The sequence below is a fragment of the Callospermophilus lateralis genome, chromosome 10, assembly GCF_048772815.1.
Source record: "Callospermophilus lateralis isolate mCalLat2 chromosome 10, mCalLat2.hap1, whole genome shotgun sequence".
In the NCBI taxonomy this organism is placed as follows: Eukaryota; Metazoa; Chordata; class Mammalia; order Rodentia; family Sciuridae; genus Callospermophilus; species Callospermophilus lateralis.
This window is the reverse complement of record NC_135314.1, coordinates 43,610,864-43,626,156: the sequence shown is the minus strand read 5'-3', so window position 1 is coordinate 43,626,156 and position 15,293 is coordinate 43,610,864. Positions and strand designations below refer to the sequence as shown.

The 15,293-nt window shown below is 41.3% G+C and overlaps 1 protein-coding gene across 1 annotated transcript in view; it reads right to left on the bottom strand.

Moving 5' to 3' along the window:
• The window catches only part of St6gal1 (ST6 beta-galactoside alpha-2,6-sialyltransferase 1), a 137,922-nt gene that overhangs the window by 21,948 nt on the left and 100,681 nt on the right, over positions 1 to 15,293 (bottom strand). Inside the window, exons 4-5 of the mRNA XM_076867256.2 lie at positions 13,366 to 14,023; positions 4,452 to 4,549 (exon numbers count right to left, since the gene is read on the bottom strand). Coding sequence (XP_076723371.2) covers positions 4,452 to 4,549; positions 13,366 to 13,972 — 705 coding nt within the window. The 5' untranslated portion in view covers positions 13,973 to 14,023. The remainder of the gene's footprint in view (positions 1 to 4,451; positions 4,550 to 13,365; positions 14,024 to 15,293) is intronic.

The window sequence follows — 15,293 nt, the reverse complement described above, 5'->3', positions numbered from 1 at the left end:
CACCAGGCCTTTAAATCCCCTGAAATTTACTTCAGCCAGAGGAGAAGGTATTCCTAACAATGGGGAGGGGGTTTAATACTGCTTGGTGGCTACCTAATCTTTGTACCTCTGTGTTAAGAAGCAGCTATTAGTAATCAGAGAACAGACTGCACTTCCCCCAGGATTTGAGGGAAAGGTGCTTATTTCCCACTCTGTCTCCTATAGGCTGGGTCTAGTGTGCTGTAGGAACATGTGCACAGTTGCTTATCCTGGGGCAAAGGGACAGGATGGATGGCTGCTACATGCTACCAGCAGAGATTGATTGAAATTAACCATAATTTGCCAACCAAATCTTTCCCTGGAGGTTTCAAGCTTACTTTGGACGCTGAAGTTCCACAACAGTGAGACATCTACAGATTCTGCAGGGCAGTGGGTGTCTAGGTGGGAAGACAGTGTGCTTCCTCCTCTGCCGTGTTTCCAGAATCCTCCCTCTACCGCTGCCACTGGCTTTTATTTTTTTTAAATACAACAGAAAATTTATTTCTTGCACACATGAAGTTCACAATGAGTGTTCCTAAGGGCAACTGGCTCTCCTTTTAGATGGACCCAGCCCTACCTTGTGGTTCTTCCATCTTTAACACATGACTTTGAATGTTGGTGTTTTTACTTACATTCAACCAGAGAAAGGGTAAGTGTATAGGAAAATTTTTATGGAGCAGTTCTAGAAGTGGCATATATCACCTCATTTGATTAGAATTCAGTCACCCAATATATTTAATTGCAAGGGAGGCTAGAAAATGTCCATCTAAATGCCCAGTCATTTTGTCTCTACCACGATTGATCTCATACCACAATGTCATTCTCAAAAGGAAACTGGAACATTAATTTGGGGTTGACATTACTTTCTTTATTTGGTCCTTTCTGACTAAAAGATGGAAAGAATAAAAACAGGCCCTGGAATTATTAACTTTCTCCACCAGTTGCCTTCTCTCTCCTCTGCTTTAGAGTCAGACTTTGGAAAAAACCATCCACGTTTGCCCTCTCAATCCATCAGTATATCCCAGTTGGCTTCTGGTTTCATCACTTTCCCCAGAAGGTTTTTGCTAAGGTCACCAGAGGCCTCTAGTCACCTAAAGAGAGCAGCTGCTTTCAGTCTTCACCTAAATTGGCTCCTTAGCAGCATCTGGCACCAGTCCCCACTACCTCCTCCTTTCTCTGCTCTTGTCACCCAAAGCTCCTGGGTAGGACCTCTTTCCTCCCTATACTCTCTCTAGGGCTCTCCTTCAATCCTGTTGCTGCGTTACCACATACATACACACAGTTCATTATTCTCTTCTCCAGCCCAGACCTGTCCACTAAACCTCAGCCCTATTTGGACAATTGCCTACTTATGACCTGTCTTTACAGCTAAGAGATAATTCAGACCAAACACATCTAGAAGCATACTTTTTATCTCTGTCTTCTTCCTTGAGTCTAACCCTCACCAGCCAACACACTTTCAAGTACCTGCAAAGGCAGTAATTTGGGGCTCTTCAGTTACTTTGGTTACACAGGCCAGAAACTGAGCTGCACCTTTACTTCTTTCACCTCTCACACCCACTCCAACACTAAAGCCTACTGTTCTTAGATCCATTTTTTTCTCACATTCACCTTCACTTCCAACTCTGTTGCAACCTGACGGCATTTGTAGTACAGACTACTAAGAAAAGCTCCGGTGTCTATCTACTGCAGCCTCTCTGATCAGATGGAGGATAGTGCTGTTCACAAAATGTAAATCTTATCATGATATAGCAAAGAAAATTTGGCTCAGCGTTGTGACTTGACTTCTTACCTTTAGCTTCATCTCTCACCATGCACCCCACATCTACCCACCTCTTTCTACCCCTACTCCTTCCCATATGCTGCTCCTTCCACACAAGACCTTGCCTATGCTGTTCATCTTACTGAAAAGCACATGTTCCAACCTTCTCATCATCTACTCTTATTCCCCCTAAATGGCTAATTGTCACCTCTAGGAAGTCATCCTCACTTCCAATGGTTAGCTCAAATGTCCCTGTTATGGGCTCTCCTAACACCTTGACCCTCTCTTCTGAAGTTATCAATTGCAACTTGAGGCTCATTTGTATAATTATTGGGTTGAATCTGTAAGCAACTTGGGAACAGAGGCTGAAAGAAACTTGGGAACAGAGGCTGAGTCTGTTTTGTTTGTTACTGTATCCTCCACTCTCAGCTTATACCTGCATATATAAAATGTAAAAACAGCTAAGATATATTGATATATGTGTCAGGTACTGTTCTAACTGCTTTGCATAGATTGTTCTCATTTATATCCTACAACAACCCTGCAAGGAAAATACCATTATTCCCCCCTCCTCTTTAGAAATGAGTAAATGAAGACATAGATAATTTGGGCATAATCATTTAGGTAGTGAGAGACACAGCTGGGTTTCATTCCCAGATAGACTAACTGCACAGGCCACATACCAACTGCTATACTGGAGGCAATACCATGCATATTTGCTGAATGCGTGAATGGAAGGTAAATAAAAATTCCCTCCCAGATATTTATGTGCATCTCACACAGACATAGAAGCTAGGTGTTTGTGCTCCCTACAGTGCTTTCTGGCTCCAGAATTTCTGTGACTGGGGCATGAGTAGGGAAAGGGGAAAAGTTAGTCTTAACTTCTCTGAATTTCCAGACGTGCCAGAGTCTGAGCAGCCATAAAGGTCCAGCCTCATCTCCCTGAAGAGAGCAATGGGAATCCTGCCACATCTTCACCTCCAGCCCAGTCGGGGCTGTGAATGCCTCCTCCCTTACTTCCTGTGCCTCTCTGTCCTGCCAATTACATCTTCTGTAGTGCCTCCCTATTGCTATTTCTCCAAATACTGACCATTTTTCAAAGTCAAGCTTAGAGGCCACAGAGAATCTCTTGCTATTCAAACCATTTCTTTCAAACCTCCCCATTCTACTACTAATAAAGGTAATATAAAAACTCAAAATATAAGGTGGAATAGCACACAGGCATTGGAAGTATCTAGAGGCTACTGGAGGATGCTACCCTGATAGCATTATTTTTCTTATATTTTTATTTTTGGGAATACCAGGGATTGAACTCAGGGGTACTCGACCACCGAGCCATATCCCCAGCCTATTTTTTGTATTTTATTTAGAGACAGAGTCTCACTGAGTTGCTTAGCACCTCGCTTTCACTGAGACTGGCTTTTGAACTCGCAAGTCTCTTGCCCTAGCCGCCTGAGCTGCTGCGATTACAGGCATGCACCACCGTGCCCAGCTGAAAACGAATCTTTTTAAAAAAATGGTTTTAGAGGAAGAACAAAACACAAGATGGTTAAGTTCTTCAACCCCTGACCCATCATAAAAGGATTTTTAGGGTTATGGGCCTCCAATAGAAGTATGCTATGCAGGAAGCAGCTTCAGCTTAGCTGGTGAACTGCCACGAGTCAGGAAATATAGAGAAGGACATAAAGAAAAGGAGCCCTCCACAGGAAAGCAGAAATGCACATTCCACCAGGAAAGTGCTGATATGGTGTTTCTGATCAGTTCCATGATTCACCCCATCCCTCAAGCCATGGGCAGGTAAATAGAGATTAAACATTTATATCAAAACACCCAGTGCTCATATGCTTGCTCAGAAAAAAAAGGTAAACATCAATGGTTTTGAGTGAATCTGCAGCCCTGTCATGCATTGTTTTGGTTTGTTTGGTTTTACAAAGAAAAACCAAACAAACCAAAACAATGAGACAGATCTGACTACGTTGCCCAGGGTGACCCATATCCCAAGTGATCCTCCTGCCTCAGCCTCCTGAGTAGCTGAGACTACAGATGTGAGTCACCACACCTAGCTATCCTGCAGTTTGTGATGTGTATAATCTAGTTTCTCCCACTCATTAAATCTCTTAACAGAACTTTGTGGCAAGGATATTTCTCCACTTTCTGTTGGTATTGAGAAATCAACATGTGCTACCTGGAAACAGCTCAGGAAGCTAATTACCTGTGGAAATTCATGAAGTAATGATGTCTAGGACATATCACAGACAGTCAAACGGTGAGGATGTCTTATTATACTTGCATAACATTTCCCTGCTTATAAAGCAATCTCACATATTTTTTCATTCACTTTTCACCGCAGTCCTCAGTCTCCCCTAGATGTCCTCAGTCTCCCCTAGATGTTCTCTGCTTACATAACACCCCAGGTATGCCCTCAGCAGAACTCTCTTTCCTGGGTCTAAGACAGCTCCATCACTGCAGATTAATACCATGGGGTATTATGAACACATCCCAAGGTTGGGTCATGGAATCACTGACTCCTCCTCAAGTGAAGAACCTGGGACTCAGGAAGTTGACAGACTTAACTAATCTGGCACTTTGATGAGTGCCTTGTGGATACATTCTGCTTTGGAGCCCTGTGTGGTCTCCTTCACACTCCATATCTGCACAGCAGTAATTTTACCTGAGAGTTCATCAGGCGAATGGTGGTTTTCGTGCCCACATCTTGTTGGAAGTTGGCCGTGGGTGCCCCATTAAACCTCAAGACTGCATCATGATCATCTGTAAACCACAAGGAAATAGAAAAGATGTGATGAGTACTAGAAAGATGCAGGAAGAGAGAAGGACAGGAGGGAGAAAGGCAGGAGGAAGGGGAGGGAGCAAGACAATACTGCCTCCTGATCTTTATCCCTTCGTGTTACACAGGGGGAAAAGGAATATTTGTGTAGTTCTCAGATCAAGGTCATAGATGGAGATGACTACTTATCTGCCATGACTGCAAAATCTAGAGGGGTCCATACTATTCATTTATGAAACCCATCCAATGGCAGCAGTGTGCTGGGACATGGCAGGAAAGTGAACAGGGCCAATGTGCTCTTTATAGTATAATCACTACTCCAGTTATCAAAGGAACAAACCAAATGTTCTCTAGGTATTACCAGTGGATCATATTTCTATCCCTATCAGGAAAATAAAGACACTACCATATGTGCAGTCTGTGTACAAGTACAAGGCAGCCATTGCACTCAGAAAAATGTGCAATGCCCAGCAAATGGAAGGGATTCACTATGGCATCCAAAACACCCCTAAGTGTCCCACTTGGGAACCTGAGGCCCATACAAGTGTCAAAAACATGATCCCGTAGAAATGGGACAGGAAGTCAGAATGCTAAACTCCACGTTTTGTTTTGTTTTAATAAACACTTTGTCAGAAAGAATATACAATATTAAATCCAGTCAAGATCAAACAAACCATCTCTAAAACACCTGATTAATTCCTGGGCCCTACCTCTTTGAAGCTATTTAAGCAGAGTTTGGAGAAGTTGACCAATCTGATGGGGGAGGGTGATGACCTTTAAGAATCTTCCTAGCCCTGAGTCTCTGTCATTTTACAAGAGCCCATCCTAACCTTACTTGATCAAGCAAGTTTGGGGTTCACCATCAAAATCTGCACCAGATTTGGGGTTCAGCCTAATTATCTATAGTCTCATTTTCTTCCATGTGTGCTTTTATGGCGTTGCTCTTTATCCACTCAGATGGGACTGGGAAACAAAAGACATTTGATTCCACATAAAATGTTCTGGAAAGGGGATGACCACAAAATTAATGTTGGGAGGAACTTTCCTCTTTATTTTAATACCATTGTGTATACTAAACCTCAGGAATGCAGTCATCTCCTTCAGGCAAACAACTTAGCCCTATCCCCAATCCCAGGATAAAATGTCATCAAAGTGGTTTGAGATAAGCACAGTCCAAATTTCATCAGCCTAAGGGGAGGCACACTGGACAGCAAATAGGGCAGGAGGTATATCTTTATACAACTCAACTGCAACAAGATTTGTCGGAATCAGTCACTGGTTTCAAAAGCAGTCACTAATAGTCACAAGAGATGCAGATCCATCAGAAACTGCACTTAGTCAACTACGTCATTCCACAGATGAATAAATTATCAGTGAGAATCCAGTTAAGCAACTGAGAGTTTCATAAAAGGACTATTTACAAAGTCGTGGGTAGAGTTTAAGAAAATCAGCATGGAATGGACTGATCCCCAGAGTTGACTGTTATACTACCTCAGGGCTGGCTGCCATTACTATCCCCCATGTATAATATGACCCTAGGAGCAGAGACCATGGGCTAAGGAGGGCCACTGTCAAGAGCTGTGGTCTTCAGGAGAGGAACACAGCCTCTGCTAACATCCAGCTGGCAAGAAGGAGGCTGAGGTTGACGCCAGTGTGTATACTAACACCTCGGGAAAGCAGTCACCTCCCTTTCCTCCTTCCTTTGGCTCTTGTTAGCTTGAAAGGGAACAGGAGAAGCTGGAGACTGACAGAGCTGCCTGGAAGGGGCTGCGATCTTCAGTCAAGAGTCGAGGTAACTCTGCAGGGCACACCTGGAGACACTCTCCTTCGCAGCTTCAAGTTGGGGCTTCTTCTGGCCAGTTCCAAATCAAAGCTAGTGGGAGAGGAACATCCACTGACCCAATTTCAACTTCCAGGAAATAGATGCAGATGGGAAAGAATGAAGGATGAGAGTGAAAGGGTAAATAGAGAATACCCAACACAGCAGGCTTATCATGAGGATAGGTCCTTGATGTTTACCGTAAGCAAGGAGAATCTTTTGTTCATGCCTACTCTATGCCAGGCACAGTTCTGGGCACTGGAGACAATGGTTGTGAGAAAGAAAGACCTTACACTCTACTGCATGGAGAGATAATTAATAAATAGAACAACCTACGTGTAATATAAGTGTGACGAGTAACTGACACACATAAAGTGAGTTGTGTGACACATAAAGTGAGTTCTGTGAGTTGTGTGAAGTGAGTTGAGCTCTGAGGGAAACCCTTTTTGTTAGAGGAATGATTCAGGGAATACCTCAGAGCTGAGACCCAAAGGTTGGCCAGGCATGGAAAGGGCCCAGGGAAGTCCATCCCAACTAGAGGATGCCACAATTGTGAAGGTCAAGTCCAGTGCAAGGATTTGGCTGGAGATGAGTGAGTGAAAGGAAGAAATAGCAAGGATGCAGTTAAAGAGGTCAGCAGAAATCTGACAGTGCAGGGCTGGGGAGGCCTGGTGAGAAGGTTGGATTCAATTTTTCAAAACACAACAATAATAAAAAAAAAATCATGAAAAAGGCCAGTGACTTGGTATCATAAAGAAAAGGGCTGGGATCCTTGTTTGCCAAATCATCCTTTGCTATTGAAGGCTGCAGAACTTTCAAACTCACACAGGCCTCCAGGAAATCACCAAGAAAAATCTACAACTACAGGATCCCAGCAAAAAAGTCAGTCAAGTAGAAAACAGAAGCCACCAGTTCTCCCTAACTTAGAAGAGAACATAAAGAAGAAAAAGAAAGTATGTATAAATGCATCACTATATGCAGATGATACAATTACCTGTCTAAAAATTCAACCCCAAAAGCTCAAGCTAGTAAATTCATAAATAGATCAAAATCCACTACCTCCAAGTGTAGTAACTAATTAAGTAAAAAAATACGATAAAAGAAATTCTATCACAATTTATCACTAAACATTTTTTATATTTTCAAATTAGCTTTCAAAATTATATACCCTAGAAAATAATACTTTATCTGGGGTGCATGTGGTAAGGATTTTCTCCCAATTTATAGGCTCTCTCTTCACATTACTGATTGTTTCTTTTGCTGAGAAGAAGCTTTTTAGTTTGAATCTATCCCATTTATTGATTCTTTATCTTACTTCTCACACTTTAGGGATCTTGTTAAGGAAGTCAGATCCTAAGCCAACATGGTGAAGATTTGATTCTACTTTTTCTTCTGTTAGGTGCAGGGTCTCTGTTCTAGTGCCTAAATATACTATAGATACTCTTTGATCTACTTTGAGTTGAGTTTTGTGCAGGGTGAGAGATAGAGGTTTAATTTCATTTGTTACAAGTGGCTTTCCATTTTTCTCAGCACCATTTGTTGAATAAGCTATCTTTTCTCCAATGTATATTTATGGTGCCTTTGTCTGGTATAAGGTAATTGTAATTTTGTGGGTTTGTCTCTGTGTCCTCTATTCTGTATTCTATTGGCCTATATGTCTGTTTGCTACCAATACCATACCATTTTTATTACTATGGCTCTGTAGTATAGTTTAAGTTCCAGTGTTGTGGTGCCTCCTGCTTCAGTCTTCTTGCTAAGGATTGCTTTGGCTATTCTGGTTCTCTTATTTTTTCAAATGAATTTCATGATTGTTTTTTTCTAGTTCTATGGAGAATATCATTGGGATTTTAATAGGAATTGCATTAAATCTGTATAGGGTTTTTGGTAGTATAGCCATTTTAAACAATCTTAATTCTGCCTATCCAGGAGCATGGAAGGTCCTTCCATCTAACCCAATCAAATAAATGAGCTAAGGACGACACTTCACAGAAGAAGAAATACAATTAATCAATAAATATAAGAAAAAAATGTTCAACACCTCTAGCAATTAGAGAAATGCAATCAAAACTACACTGATGGCTGAGGATACAGTTCAGTTGGTAGAGTACTTGCCTCATATGCACAAAGCCCTGGGTTCAATCCCCAGTGCCACCAAAAAAAAAAAAAAAAGAAAAGAAAGAAAGAAAAAGAAAAAAAAAAAGCCTATACTGAAATTTCAACTCATTCCAGTCAGAATGGCAATATCAAGAATACAAGCAACAATAAATGTTGGCAAGGGTGTGGGGAAAAAAGCACACTCATACACTGCTGGTGGGACTGCAAACTGGTACAACCACTCTGGAAAACAGTATGGAGATTCCTTAGAAAACTTGGAATGGAACCACCATTTGACCCAGCTATCCCACTCCTTGGTTAATATCGAAAAGACTTAAAATCAGCATATTATAGTGTCACAGCCACATCAATGTTTATAGCAGCTCAACTCACAATAGTTTACTATGGAAACAGATGTTGAATCTGTTTATTCATCCAACAGATGAATGAATAAAGAAAATATGATATATATGTATATATAAATGATGAAATATTACTCAGCTTTTAAAGAAGAATGAAATTATGGCATTTCCTGGTAAATGGATAGAGTGAGAGAATACATGCTAAGTGAAACAAGCCAATCCCAAAAACCAAAGGCCGAATGTTTTCTCTGATACGCGGATGGTAATACACAATAGGGGGAGTGGTGGAGTGGGGTGTGGGCACTATGGAAGAATAGAGTTACTTTAGGCAGAAGGGAGTGAAGGGAGGAGGAGGGGTATGGGGACAGGAAGAATAGTAGAATGAAGCACACATTATTACCTTATGTACATATATGACTGCATGACTGATTTGATTCTACAACATGTACAATCAGAAAAATGAGAAATTATACTCTATTTATGTATCATATATCAAAGTGCATAAGTGCACTCTACTCTCATATAATTAGAACAAATGAAAATAAAAATAAATATATAACCACTTATGGAAGACTACATTCTAACTGTGGCAGGAGAAACTAAATATACTATAGATTGGGGTTAGGAAACCATGGCCTGCAATCAAATCTGGCCCACCCCTCATTTCTATAAATAAAGTTTTATTGGAACATAGCCAGGCCCTTTCATTTATTACTGCTGCCCATGGTTGCTACTGCACTACAACAGCAGAGTCAAGTACTTGTACAGACATTCTATGATCCTCCAAGCAAAAAAAATCAGTACTATCTGGCCCCTTACAAGCACAGTTTGGTGAATTCAGATATAACCAATCATATCCTTTGAGCAACTCAACACAAGGTTGTCTTCTCAGTTCTTCTCGTTTCTCACTCTGCCAAAGAACACGCCCCACTTCTACAGACTCTGATGCACAGCTATTCCCCTTTGCCTTCTATCATGGTACCCAAATGATTCTCCATAAGTCTCTCTCTGGCCTTTCTGAAATTTTCTACTTGTCCTTTGTTTTTTTCCCTGTTCTTAAAATGTAAACCCTTGTCTAGGTTTTCTAATCAATCCTCTTCCCTAGACTGTAATTATCACATCACCTCATACAAATGACCCCTAAATCCAATCTCCAAACTGTACTCCTTCTTCAAAACCAAATATCCAACTGCATAGAAATCTACACAGAAAAATCCATTAAGACTCAGCATTCCCAAAATGGAATCTGTCTTCCTCCAAAAGCACACTCCTCTGTGATATGATTACCCTGTCCTAGGCTGGAAACTCTGGTTCCTGCCTCTTCTTCAAAGTCATTTCTAGTTTAGAAACTAAATTCTGGCTCTTCCACCTCATGGTGCCTCTCAAATCAGGCCCTTTCTCTCCACAACCACTTCCACTGCCAGACAGGCCTGGCATTTCTTATCTGAGTATGATGGAGAGATTAAACAGCAGTCCCTATGGAGGGGGGCGGAAATTCATAGAGAAATGAGAGATCACTCCAAAGCACACACCATTCCATTCCCCCCTTACTCAAAAACCTTCCAGAGCTCTCTATGGCTTAAAAAATGAAACCAGAAGTCCTTATGGTGACTATAAACATGCTCTAAGAGCTGATCCCTGGCTATCTTTCTGGCCTTGTTCCTCATTCCTCTTTACCCACTGGGCCTCACATGCCATCCAGAAGGGATCATCTGTGAAGCCCGAACACACTCTGCATCTTTCCCTTTGCTTCTCACTTGTGCCTCAACTCAGCATGCTCTTCTCCTTCCCCCTAGGAGAGCAACAGGGGACGAATGCTTCCACATTTCTCATGAAGCTAGAATCATTGTGAGGCACAGGAGCAGAGGGACTAAGCATGGATGTCTTTGAGTCAAATGACCACCATCAAACCCCAGTCTGTTGTCAACCAGTAGTATAAATATCCTGAGCCTCCATAGTTGACTCATCAGCAAAATGGTAAAAATAACCTTACTTGCCTCTCAGGACTGCTGGGAAGATTAAAAAAGCAGCCATGTTGGGCTGGGGATATAGCTCAGTTAGTAGAGTGCTTGCCTTGCATGCACAAGGCCCTGGGTTCAATCCCCAGTACTAAAAAAAAAAGGCATGTTGAGCACACAGCAGGTGCACAATGAGTGTCTCTCCTACTGGCAATAGCATTTTTAAAATATATTATTGTTTGAAGTGAAATTTCCAACAAATCTAAATATACTGTACATGTGTAAGTAAGTTATCAAAAATAATTAAAATTATCAAGCCCATCATTGCCTGGTTTGTAGGACTGCTGGAGATACCATACCTTCACAGTCTCTCTAGTAAACCATCCTGAAATGGACAAAAAAAAGTTAAAATAAAAATAGCCATAAAACTTATCTTATTTGGGTCTTTTAACCCCATTCCTGAGGTTATTTCCCCACAGTTGTAGTTCGAAGGAATACTACTGTCTTCCCCACTGAAGGATAGTAGTAGTTCCTTTGATTTTCTGCACAAAAAACTTGTTAGCAGTATTACTTGTAAGATTAAATAATTGGAAACTAAATGATATAGTCAACAGTTGGGAACAGGCTCAAAAAACTCCAGAAACAGTGGGAAGTTCACAGTACCTGGGACTCATGGGCTTCACCAAAGGGTCTTCCTCTTCCCTGCTCCTTAAATGCCCAGAGGATATACACTATGAAAGTCAGAATATTTGAAGCCCAACATGCAATGTTATATCTCAGGATCAAAATTTTTCCATGGAACTTATTTGAAGTTGTCAGTACAGTGTATACAAGATTATTTCAATTAACATTTATTGTAAGTTACTCAGACTTTTAAGGAGTGCATAAAAATAAAGATATGGTTACAATTCACAGAGAGACCAGGCTCTGCCTTAAACTTCAACACAATCTTAACCAGGTAGACAATGATAACGTCACAGGAAGAAGGACCACCTAAGATCTGGGCGACTCTGAAAACTACCATTTTTCATTAAAAATGAGAAATACAGAAAGAAATTTGGTTCTAGCATAGAGGAACATAAGCAATAACATTTAGTTTTGAGAAAACAAAGTTCAATAGAAACCAAAAAGGCAAAGGTCCAAGTTGGGATAGGGCTGGTCATCTTGGCAGCCTTCATTAAGTAAGCACTGCCTATTTGGGGAGGTAGAAAATGTGATCTCACCACTTTTTTCTGTTCTAGAGAATCCAATTGGCATCTCTACTTCTTCTGTGAGAGACCATGCTCGAATTCAGACCGTATTTCCTGGCAGTCAGAGGGAGGAAATAAAAAAGGATTTGCATTTCTCTAATTGCTACAGATGATGAATATTTTTATATATATTTGTTTGATATAAGGAGGCTGATTCATAGTGGGTTAGGAAGGGGGAACATGGGAGAAATAGAAAAACTCTAGATAGGGCAGAGGGGTGGGAGGGGAAGGGAAGGGGCAGGGGGTTAGCAAGGATGGTGGAATGTGATAGACATCATTACCAAAGTAGATGTATGAAGACACAAATTGGTATGAACATACTTTATATACAACCAGAGACATGAAAAATTTTGCTGTTTATGTGCAATAAGAATTGTAATGCATTGCACTGTCATTTATTTTTAATAAAACAATTAAAAAATTAAAAAGGAAAAGGAGACATATGACCTCACCTGCTCCAGTATCTCCAGGCTAACTGAAGAGCAAGCCTCCCTGGACTTTGCTCTCTTTATAGCCTGATTCATTTCACAATAATGGAAAATATTTTCTCTCAAAAAAAGAGAAAGATGGGACTTTAAGTGAATCAGTAACTCTCTGTTGTATAAGTTCACCAATATGGGTGGACTTCCTTTATTTGCTGTAACAGGTTTCAAGAAAAGTAAATTGATATATTTGGACCAGTACTTTTGACCAGTTTAACTCTTAAACCATTTTTTGGGTCACAGAGCACTCTGAAAATAAATGTAACCTATGGACCTCTCCCTGGAGAAATGCACAGAGACTTGGCACATACACACACATTGTATACTCCATGAATATTTTTTGCATGCAATTTAGGGATTTATGGAACCCCTGAAGGTTGCCCCAGCCCCCAATTCCTGCTCTTATTATTTTTTTCCCCAAAGAGAAAAGTTGAAAATTACTCAGGTAGTTGAGACCCAAACAGTCCTCATGAATTGGATAAAATAATAGAATTTGAGAACCTGCGAATGCAGGTCCTTGCTTCAAAGCTTTTCAAATTGTTGCTTATCGATAGCAATCAAACACTTTACAAATGAAATACTCTGCAGAACACCAATATTTGAAAGAGTTAAAAATAAAGCTACTCTTGGTGATAAAGATGCTAGGGGACTTGGATTCCCATCCTTTCAAATATCCCTGTGGCACTTCCAACTCTGAGAAAGACGCTTGAAAACATCACTCTGGGCTGGCTCCAATGGTCCATCAAGCCACCCTTGGGCCCTTGTCTCCAGGACTGTTAATATGCCCAGGCACTGCCTGGGAGCAAGGGCTGTTCAGAGAACAATCTTAACATACCTATTTCTTGGCCCAGTTGGGAGGACTTCAGAGATCCTGCTGACGAGACAACAGCACATCTGTGCCATGGCCCAGCCTTGGTCCTGATGTTCTCCTTGGGCAGGTAGCCCTCCCAGTCAGAGGTGTTGAAGGGAAAGTCTGTGGCCTCCACCATGGATACATTCACACGGTCCCGAAGGTAGCAGCGCAGGGCATCTGCACTGTACTTGACACCTGGCCCTGGCCCCTTGTAGGACACTTTGTACTTGTTCATATTCAGATAATTCTTCAAGATCTTTTGCAACCTGGGGATAAGGTTTTTTGATGAGCTTTCCTTGTTCCACACTTGGAAGGAGGCTTGTGGATTGGACTTGGTGGAGCCCTTGGGACCACTGAGGGCCTGGCTGCTCTTCTGTGGGTCCTGAGTGTTGTCTGAGGACACAGACTGGGATCGAGACCCCATGGTTAGTTTCTCCAGAGTCTTCAACACCTGGAATTCCTTGGTTTGCAATTTAAGAGAGTCATAGTAACTCCCTTTCTTTCTTTCCTTCCAGACACAGATGACTGCAAACAGGAGAAAGGCCACAATACAGCAGCTGAATTTTTTCTTCATGTTGGTGTGAATCATAATGAAAGTTGTGTTCAGGGAAGCCCCTCTGTTCTGAGCAGGAGAACAAATCTAAAAAGAGTGGGACAAGGGGAAAAAAAAACAAAAACAAAAACGATGTAAAGAACATCCATAAGTGGCACACAGCCAGGGACAGTGGCACACATTGCAATCCCAGCAACTCAGGAGGCTGAGGCAAGAGATTGCAGTTCAAAGCCAGCCTCAGCAATTTATCAAGGCCCTAAGCAATTTAGCAAGACCCTGTCTCAAAATAAAAAGGGATGGGGATGTGGTTCAGTGGTTAAGTGTCCCTGGATTCAATCCCTAGTACCAAAAAAAAAAAAAAAAAAAAAAAAAAAGAGGATGATGGGCCAAGCATTTAGAGTGAGAATATGTGAATTCCAGTCCTGCTATACCTCCCACCAATTATGCAGCTTTAAACAACTCTCTGAAAAATTCAGCTTTCATTTGGACTTTAAATGTACACAGCATTCCCTTGGACACTCCCTCCTTCCTCTGTGAACCCTGAATGCTTTCTATACCCTCCCACCTTTTATTTCTTTTTAAATTTTTTTAACATTTATTTTTTAGTTTTAACTGGACACGATATCTTTATTTCATTTATCCATTTTTATGTGGTGCTGAGGATCGAACCCAGGGCCTTGCACTTGTTAGGCAAGCACTCAACCGCTGAGCCACAATCCCAGCCCCCTCCTTTTATTTCTACACCCTGAGTCTTCGTCTCCGGTTGCCTTGTCTATGTCCCTCGAGAAGCTTCACTCTTAGTTTCTTAAGGTTGGGAACCACATCTTGTGCATCACTTGGTTCCTAGAACCTTATACTATCTGTTAGATGAAGGCATGCACACTTGAAAAAAAAAGAGAATAAAAAGAAGAGCAAGATGACTGGTCTATATCACAGAACCCGGAGTCTAAAATCCTCAGTGCTCTGGCGTTATTTTAAAATAGTTGGAGAAAGACCCCTTGCCATGGATGATGCTACAGATTTGTGGTGCATCTCTCTAAGGGCTGTGATGTTGGACTCCCATATAAAAACAAAAACAAGGGTTGGTTTCACAACATAGCACTCAGTTTTGTGCAGTGCACTGCAAGAACAGCACTCATAAGACAAGAAGTCGGCTAACTCACTTCATGATAGAGGAGAAGAAATCTTGATAAGGTAGCAGACATGTGGAAAATTAAAGAAATTGAAACAAATCTTCATTAAGCACAATAGATATTATTTAATTTCACTCTGACCAGAATCACTGTGATATGTAACTAAAGAGAGCACCATACATATCAGAATCTAATACAAAGGGCTTCTGAGCCATGCAGATGGG